The sequence below is a fragment of the Micromys minutus genome (assembly GCF_963924665.1).
Source record: "Micromys minutus genome assembly, chromosome: 24".
Taxonomy (NCBI): Eukaryota; Metazoa; Chordata; class Mammalia; order Rodentia; family Muridae; genus Micromys; species Micromys minutus.
Genome location: NC_137959.1, coordinates 18,999,403 through 19,008,884, shown reverse-complemented (window position 1 = coordinate 19,008,884; position 9,482 = coordinate 18,999,403). Strand labels below are relative to the sequence as shown.

The following is a 9,482-nucleotide window of genomic DNA, read 5'->3' as shown; positions in this document are numbered from 1 at the left end:
GGGACCTGAAGAGCTCTCCTCAGCTGAAGCTCTTAACAGTAATGGGGGCGGAAGAGATGGTTTGGTACATAAGAGCTTTTGTGCACAAACATGAGGCCCTGAGCTCAGACCCCAGCACCTACGTAAAAAGCCAAGTATGGTCACAGGAGCCAGTAATCCCAGCACTGGTGTGCGTGGGGGGAGGGGTAGGTGGTGAAAGCTCACTCCAGTTACTAGGTGATTGCTGGGGTTTCTGGCTGTCAGCATGGCTCCGGTATTGGTGATAAACCCTGTCTCGAGGGAATAAGACAAAAAGCCATAGAATAGAATACCCCACATCCTTCACTGGCTTCTGTTGGTATACATGCGCAAGTGTGCATATGTATACACACGCACACACAAATAATAATACATATACATCTACTGGCAGCAGTGACCATGTATTGAGACCTCACTGTGGATCCTTTCTTTTACTGAATCTTCCAAACAGTTGGTTACTACTGTTACCCCTGCTGTAGACAGCCACAGAGCTGAAATTCGAGCCCAGGCAACCTGGCCCAGAGCCTGTTCCGCTCTTCAGCCAGTAAAGAGCTAAGAACATAATTACCCAGAAACACCCACAAAAGCAGAGGACCCTCTGCGGAGGATGGCGTCCAGCTCTGAATCCCTTACTGTTCAAGTATATGTGTCTAGCGGCTGGCATGGGACCTGAGAGTCTATCCAACCAGCTACCCTGGTGCCAGGAATGCCTGGGCACAAAGCCCCAAAAGCGACCTTGGTCAGCTGCACAGGAAAGACAATGGATGTGTGAAAGGCAAAGGCACTGGAAGTCCCTACTCGCCTACTGGTGGAAGGGTTGTCCTCAGACAGGTAACATCTGCATTTCTAGGGACAGTTTTGGCACCGATGCCTTGGCGTGCAGGTCCACAGCGCCCCCTGCTGCACACCCTGGGGATAGCACTGACTTAATAAGCATCGTTTCCCACCTGGCCTGCCAGGCAGTGCAGATGTTTTCTCACTGTGGGCAGAGAGTTGGTAAATGTTGAACACACACCCCTATGCCTACGCAGTCGTCTAGCATCTAGATCTCTCAAGCCCAGCTGGCTCAGCTTCATGGAAAGAGACAGCGGCTTGGCCTTGGCTGCTGGTCTATACCATCTGTGGTGGTTAAAAGGAGGAGGAAGGGCTGGAGTTCCTGGGACTGGTAAAAGAAAGAGTGGCTCCAAACATAGGCCACAATCCTGTAAGTGCTGAGCAAGGTGCAAGGTGTGGTCCAGTCTAGTGTAGATTCCTGACTTCCAAGCTATGTTCATAACATGGCCAATGGAGTTGCATCCGGACATGAAGAACCAGGATAAAGAGTCACATGCTGCCGTCTGCCCCAGGTCGTTCTGAGAGATGGGAAGGATCGCTGAAGGGTACAATAGACTCTGTTGTCCTGCCACCAGCCTACCACCTTCCCTGGATGAGCCAAGGTCATGGGCTGCTGGAAGCAGTGAAGGCTGAGGCTACAGGGCAGGAGCTGGGTCAGTGTGTCATCTGGGAGGAGCTGACTGCCTCCATCGTTGCCTTGGCTTCAGCATCTGAGTGACGCTTCTGTGAGCAGAACCACAGGAAGAGGAAAAACCCTGCAAGACAGGCTGGTTAGTGAGAAGGTCACTAGAACCCAACAACCTCCTGTTGGGGGACAGAGGGACAGACCCAGAGGGCACTCTTCTGGGTAAATGTGCTCCTAGATCAGCTTAAATGGAGCTGTGGGCTCACTCACCACCCACCCCTGGACCTCAGTGACTAGCCCCCTCCCAGCATCTGTGGCCCTGTGAGTTCTTGCAGACTTACCATAGAGCGAGTTAAAGATAGTGAAGAGGAAGAGCTGAGGCAGCAGAAACACACCAAAGGAGAAGAAGGCCAGGGCCCAGGTGGTGCCCAGTAGCACGGTAAGGCCCAACACCATGACAGTGTTCCGATAGGACGAGGGACTCAGTGCCTTCTCCTGTGCCCGTAGCCTGCACAAGATCCACAGAGCCCAGGACAGCACCACCAGGTTGAACAGAGATGTGAGGCCACCATAGCCCATGACCAGGATGCTGTGTACCATGGGATTGCGTACCCAGCACCTGCAGGGGGTGGAGGGGGGAGGGCCAGGATTAGCATGGTACCAAGACCTACAGGAAGCCAAGTACACCTGAGCCTTGGGACCAGCTCTTGTCCCTGACTGGTCTTGACGTTCCATAACTTACCTAACAGTTCATACACCAAAACTCCTCTGCCCAGCTTCCCATCTGCCACCACAGCAGGATCACCTGGCACTTCCACTCACTGGGGTGCCTCCTTTCAACTATGATGCCTTAAGCCTCGAATCTGACCCAACTGAACCTCCTCCCCTCCCTCTCCTGCCTTACCTCCTCCATGCCAACCTGAGCAACACTCTAGTGGATGGCAGCTTGGGCTCTTGTTCTGGAAGCTTCCTCTTCTACCCTACCTCACCCTTGTCATCATCTCGCCACCGCCTTCGTGCAATGGTGACATTTGACCTTTGACCTCTCCCCCCCACCAGCCTAGACCTGAGCAGTGCATAAAGCACCACCCATGGATTGCCGAGTAGATGCTCTAGCATGCAAGAACGAGGGAGCAGGGGAGCAGTCAGGAAATCCCACAGAGGGCACTGAGCCTGAGGTGCCTCTGGGCCCTGACCTTTCTAGGACATCTTCAAGACAGGGGCTTTGCTTTGCTCGGGTCAGAGACCACACCTCATGGCCAACATGGGTCATCCCAGGCAATCCTCATGGCAGGCCAGGGGCAGGCCCCTAACCATCTTCATTCTATAGTTAGGGTCACTGAGGTTCCTGCTCAGGAGCACACCCTGGTTAGGGGCAAGGGTCGCTCCTTGGTCTGGGAACTGAGTCTGGATTCCTGTCACATGTATTTAGATCCCTCCAACCCCATCCTGGGGCCCTGATACTGAAGTCACAGTGTCCCTGAACATCATTTGGGAGAGTCATGCATACACTGGTAGCCAGCATTGAGCACCCTTTGCTTTTGCTTCTATAAAATAATCTAGCATGAAGTCTTTACTCCTGCTCACTACTTCAGCATCTCTGCAGCTGCATGGCCAGACTGCTTGAGGGATGCTCTTTAAAATGTCATTTCAGTTTATGAATGTAGACAGATAGGTGAGTAGATAGGTAAGGAGATGATAGATAGATAGATAGATAGGTAGGTAGATAGGTAGGTAGGTAGATAGATAGATAGATAGATAGATAGATAGATAGATAGATAGATAGATAGAAAGAAAGATAGACAGACACATACATACATAGATAGATAGGAAGAAAGATGGATAGATTGTTAGATGGATGGATGGATGGATGGATGGATGGATGGATGGATGGATGGATAAATGGATGGGTAAGTGGATGAATGGATGGATGAATAGATACATACATAGATACATTAGATACATAGATAGATGGATAGGAAGAAAGAAAGGAAGAAAGATGGATAGATCGTTAGATAGATGGATAGATAGATAGATAGACAGACAGACAGACAGACAGATGGCATGAAGGTACAGCAATCAGGTGCTAGCCAAGCTAAGCAGCTCTGGGACCTGCACTAGATCAAAACACAGGACCAACCCATTAGGCCATGTGATATATGTCCAAGTGTTCCCAGGAAGTCCTCCTAACTGGTCCTAGAGGCTCAGCAAATATTGATATCCACTCTATGGCTTCCTAGTCAGTCAACACAGAGCAGGTCTCCCTCCCTGAGGGCTCAGGGACACAGAAGGGGTAGGCAGAACCCACCAGAATCTGCCCCCCCCATCTAAACCATGGCTGCTTCTTTGCCCCTCAGCCATCACTTCACCATAGAGGCCCTCATTGCCCTTCTACCTCACCAGGGACTCACATGGACACATTCTGGAAGCCTGTTCCATTTTCGTAACTTTTGGAGAAAGAGAGCACACATGGTCCGTACACTGAGCTCTTGACCATCAGAAGAAGCAACACCAAGAGGGCTGGAAACCCTGAAGGGTGAGACAAAGACTCAGAAGGCCCCAAGATGACTTGGCTCTGATCTGTGGGCTTGGTGACAGGGGAGGGGTGCACACAGTACTGAACTGCAGCTCCACACAACTTCCAGCTTCCGAGTCAGCACTTTGGTGAGATTCCAGTCCCGAGTGGCAGCAGTGGTGGTGGTCACGTGGGAGGTGGTAAGGAGTTGTAGATTTATGTTAAGCCAATACATGACTGGACAGGGACAGGAGGTGGGAAAAAGGAGAGGAAACGAAAGGGGAGGAGTCGGGGGTAAAGGGGAAGAGGAGGAGTCAAAGGAGGAGAAGGGGAGGAGAATCAGGACCAGAAGGACAGCTAACTGCAAGTGATAAGGGATCTCCTAGGAGGGGAATAGAGTGTAGTGGTAAATCTGTGCAAAATAGACTTGCAGCTTGTTTTCCTAATTACTGAGTTGTGTTTTCATTGAATGGGTTTATTTGGGTTGAGGAGGATATTGCAGCAAATTGGCGATTTGGGTTGAAAAGGATATCGCAACAGGGAGCTAACAGGAGGTGGCATTGGCTGGGAAAGTTGGAAGGAAATGGAGACAATTAAAAGATGGGCTGAAGCGGTGACGAAAGGGTCTATGATGGCGTTGCTGTGGTAACTATGAGTTCGGGGATAGAAATGGTGGTGGGGTGCAGCGAAGGTGAGGAAGGGGGGATAATTGAGATGGAGTGGGTGGAAATGGAAGTCAAGCAGGCATGAGTAGCAGAGGCAGGGACGTGGTGATGATGGTAGTGGAGATGGGGACTGGAGGCAATGATAGTGTTGAGATTGAAAGTGGTGAAGGCCACAATGGTAGTGATGATAGTGTTGAAAACAGAAGTCGTGACGGCAGGAGCAATGGTGGTGTTGGGGGAGGTAATGGCAGAGCTGACATGATTGACGAAGATGGAGTTAGAGGTGGTCACTATGAAAGGCAGGAGGACTTGGGGTCAGCACCCTGTACACTGGAAATTCCAGAGGCCAGTGAGATAGATGTCCCTTACCCCAGCCCAGCATGCAGAGCTTGAGCAAGTATCGGCGTATGTAGACATTGTAGACACGCCCCAGGAGAAGGTAGAGGTTGAAGCCTTCGATGGCCATCCAGGTAAGGCTGCTGAGCAGTGCGTAGTGTAAGGTGGCAGCCAGCACCATGCAGCCTGACCTGGGCAGTATGGGCAGGACCATCCGGGAGCTCAGGAGGAAGGTGACATTCAGGAGTAGAACAGAGCCATGCAGGTTCATGTGGATGCGTGTGGTGGAGTCACTTTGCTTCCTGTGAGTGGGACATCGCCCAGATAGAGCCATGGCTTGGCTCACAGATGCACAATAATGGGGAAACGGAAGCAAGTGGGCAAGGAACCTAATGGCTGCCACGCTGTTAGGCTGGCTTATGTCCAGTGGCCCTTCCCTCTGAGTAACACCCACCTGCCCGGGTTGTGGAGGCAGACACTAGGGCAAGCAGGAAGACACGGACCAGCAATGGGGCAGGCGGGCTGGGCAAGGCAGAGGACTGATTACCTGGAGTGGGCATACAGCAGCATGGTAAGCAGCGAGGCCGCAATGGAGATGCTACAACCCACAAGGGAGACATACTCAAGAGGCACCTGCAGCTCAGCGGGCACCGGTTCTCTAGAGAGCTGCTACAGGGCAAAAGGGACTGAGAGCCTGAAGCATAGAAACGTCCAGCTCTCTCTGGGCTCTGCCAGAGAAGCCTCCCGGACCTTCCCTACAGCCCAGCTCCATGGCCTGTGTCACCTATAACTGCTATCCCTGTGTCTCCCTAAAAGCATTCCTGAGTACTTTTATGTACACCGTTGGGGAACCACTTCTCCCACTGTATGGACAGGTGTGCCAACCCTGGTTTGTCTGGGGCCTTCCTCCTGCAGCCCACAGTGATAGACTCAAGAGTCTCCACCTGAATTTGATCCCAAGACTAAGGCTGGGTCAGGGAGGCTCTTGAATTCTACTGGCCTGAAAGACAAGGGCCTACAGATGCCGGCAGCTGCCTTATTATCCCATTGAGCATCCTAGTGAGGGCTAAGCCAGGATGGAGAAGCATAGTCAAGGGATAGAGACAGAATCCTGTCTTAGCCCCTGGACTGAGCCGTGACTAAAGCCTAAATAGACTTTTAAAGGAATGTAAGTCCCTAAGTTTACTCGTGTGACTTAAGCCTGAGAGGCTTGGGCTCACTGGCATTCTTCTGTCTTTAACCTTGAGACTGCACCACATATCAGGGGGCCCCTGAAGCTCTTGTCCCCGTCACTCAAGGTGAATGCCTACATACCATGAGCACAGCGAAGTAGGTGAGGTGGTTGCAATGGCAGAGAACCTGACTGGGCGAGGGCTGCTCTGTATAACAGCCCTCGGGGCTCCAGGCACCCCAGCTGCGCTTGCTGGCTCCCTCCTTCCAGAAGACACAGGTTACTGTATACCCTTCCTGAAATGAAACGTGGGTGTTGGACAAGATCCAATATTAGGGACTGGGAGCCTGGGGCTCAAGAGAGAGTCAACTGAAGCACTGCCAACATTTCGTGGGGTCTGGCTGGGCTTTGACAATCCCAGAGGCCAGCCTCATCTTCACCAAAAATTCTCACTGTCCTGGATGAGTAAGCAATCTTCTCTGAGCCCCATTTTTTTTTTTTTTCATCTGCAAAATGGACCATACATATTCAAGTCAAGAGGTTGGCAGAAACACAAGAGACTACTCAATATTCTCAAAGACAGTGCTGGGCTTTCGTGCCACAAGTCTGCTGTACAAAACTGTTTGCTTCCCCCCACCCATCAAGAGAAACTCATTGGCAGCCAAGCCCTGTGGTGGAAGTAAGGTGTGTGACACAGGCAGACCATGGAAACCAGCAGAAGAGAGACAGAGGGACATGGACTGGGGGTGCGTGGATCAAATGGAAGTACAATGGGACACTCGTTCCAAAGGGAAGGGCAGTGCCAAAGCCCGGCAGGTAGAAGGAAAGGTCACTGTAAAGTTGAGAATGAAAGCCCTCTTGCCCAGGCTTGGAGACAGACAGAGCCAGAAAATAGCTCTCTGAGCTTTTCCACGGGGATGCAGGCAGGCCCAGGACCCAGAAGCAGCAGCATCAGGACTTGTGCCTCCCAGGTGCCTCTCAGGTGCCTCCCAGGTGCCTCCCAGGTGCCTCCCAGGTGCCTCCCAGGTGCCTCCCAGGCATCCTTTTCTGTTCCAGCATCAGCACCAGTGCTACCCCTCCCCCATGTGACCAGCCTAGCAAATCCACTCATCTCATCTGGATACAGCCTGGTTCAGCCACGGGCATGAGTCTGGTTTGCGCCGTTGGGGGAGGAACCTTCTCAGAACAGAAGGGAGACCCAGTGTCTTCAGCCTCCTCACCATAGCAATGAAAGCCAAGGCAGGAAACCATTGCTGAGGCTAGAGAAGACCGAACTCTAACAGTATTATATCCATGCCTGGATCCAGCTGCACCTGAAGGTGGACTGCCCCTAAACATCCATTGATAGGAACATATAAATCTCATTAGGGCTTAAGCAAGCTTAAACTGGCTCTGTAGCCCTAGCAACTGAGACAAAAAAAAAAAAAAAAAAAAAAAAAAAAAAAACCAAAAAAACAAAAACAAAACTTCTTCCTCGTCTCTTTACAGAAATCTTCAAAGAACAGATCTAAAGTTGTTTCCCAGATGGCGCCACGATTTTTGGTTTGGCCAAACCAGAGCTGACTGGAAAAGTGTCAGCGCTGGGGTGGAGGCAGGCCCGACAGTACCAGACTCCGATTGTGCCAGAAGCTGATGTTGACTGGCTTCTGAAGGTTGTTCACAGGCCTGTGATCCAGCCGGGCCCCCAGGACATAGTTATTGAGCAGTGATGAGTTCTGGTCATCCTGGAAGGGCAGTAGGAACGGGGCTAAGTAGAGGGGAGTCAGAGAGACCCTGGGCGAGATGAGAATTCTCATCCTAGACCTTCCTCCCCATTGCCTTCTGTCTGTCTTCCATCTCAGAACAGACATGACCCTAAGGTCCTGGGTCTCATTTACAGATTGCAACCCTACCTCCCTGCGAGGACTCATGTTTATTGTCAGTTTGACAAGAACTCAAGTCGCCTAGACTTGAGCTCCTGGGTAGGCCTGGGAGGGATTATGGAGATTAGGTCAGGCTGCAGGACTTCCACCATGATGAACTGCACCCTGACACTATGAGCAAGGACAAACTTCCTTCCTTAAGTTGCTTTTGTCTCTCCCTCAAGCAGGTAAGGAGAGCGGGGCCCAGAGAGGCAGCGACCAGCTATATTTGCACAGTGAGCTGTTCCACACCTCCTGCCAACTTGTGATGCAGAAGCCTCCTCCTCCACCCCTGCTGCTGACCTGAAAGAGGTGTGCAGTGAAGAAATAGATGCAGATGAGTCGAAGCTCTGCAGGCCGGGAGGTCATACAGGCATCTTTGGTCAGCTCAGCAGGAAACTGCATGGCATGTGGAGCCCATGCCTGTGGGTAGCAGCAGATGGGCTGGGACCACAGATCCAGTCCTAACATCTTTAGGTTTCCTCCACATTAAACCTTAACAACCAGGCCTAACCTGAGCCTCCGCCTTCTGACAGCACTCCCCCGGAACCTCCACACCCATCTTCATCCCCTAAGAACATGACCACCCCAGTGCCCACTCCAGCACTAGCCAGGCATCCCATCCTGTACACACCAGAGTCCTAAAAGGACACCTGTAGCCCTCGCTCCTACCAGCCCCAGAGACCTGCCCTCTACCTCCAGGCAAAATCAAGATGAAGACCCTGACCAGGAGCACCTCCTCTTTCTGATCTTCCCGCAGTAAAGCAGACGAGGGCAGAACGCAGAGCACACAGCACAGGGAACAGCAGGACTTTCAGGGCTGCCACTGACCTGGGAGACATTTGCCAAAGTGGCACTGGACAGGGAGAGACCAGGAAAGTTGCAGCTCAGCTTGAAGACCAGAGACTGGATGGAGTTTGTCTGCAAGGTCAAGTTGCGCCCACTGAAGCTGGCATTGAGCAGCATCTGCTCCAGGTGGTGGATATGCCTGGAAATGGGGAGGAGAGAAGGAGCTGGAGACAGCCTAGGGATGGGGTCTCCAACCCAGCCCTCCCACCATCATATCTCTGCTCTCCAAACCCCAACCCCTGTGTAAGCCATATCCCTCCCCCAAGTCTGAGAGCCCCTGCCTAGGAAATGCAGGGATCTTTTTGGCTTATAATATATCATTAAGTATCCTCAATAGACAAAAAAAAAAAAAAAAAAAAAAAAAAAAAACTGTTGGAAGACTATGTGGAGCCTTTCCTGCAACTCCAGATTTTGGTAGTAGACACAGGGTGGAGACTCAGTCACCACCTGCTGAATACATGTATGGCTGAGGGTAAACCTGACTCACCTCACTCTGGAAGACAAGCCCCGGCCTATGGGCTGCTCAAGGCGTTTCATCAAGTACAGTGGCTCTGGCAGGGTTTCTGTG

The 9,482-nt window shown here is 51.7% G+C and overlaps 1 protein-coding gene across 1 annotated transcript in view; it reads right to left on the bottom strand.

Moving 5' to 3' along the window:
* Positions 1-1,402: 1,402 nt before the first annotated feature.
* ADGRG5 (adhesion G protein-coupled receptor G5) overlaps positions 1,403-9,482 on the bottom strand; it is a gene marked incomplete at its 5' end in the record, with an annotated part of 23,220 nt that continues 15,140 nt past the window's right edge. Inside the window, 10 exons of the mRNA XM_080936654.1 lie at positions 1,403-1,607; positions 1,819-2,096; positions 3,889-4,006; positions 5,027-5,295; positions 5,541-5,662; positions 6,308-6,460; positions 7,772-7,888; positions 8,369-8,488; positions 8,897-9,053; positions 9,402-9,477. Of these exons, the coding sequence (XP_080792780.1) occupies positions 1,507-1,607; positions 1,819-2,096; positions 3,889-4,006; positions 5,027-5,295; positions 5,541-5,662; positions 6,308-6,460; positions 7,772-7,888; positions 8,369-8,488; positions 8,897-9,053; positions 9,402-9,477 (1,511 nt within the window). The 3' untranslated portion in view covers positions 1,403-1,506. The remainder of the gene's footprint in view (positions 1,608-1,818; positions 2,097-3,888; positions 4,007-5,026; positions 5,296-5,540; positions 5,663-6,307; positions 6,461-7,771; positions 7,889-8,368; positions 8,489-8,896; positions 9,054-9,401; positions 9,478-9,482) is intronic.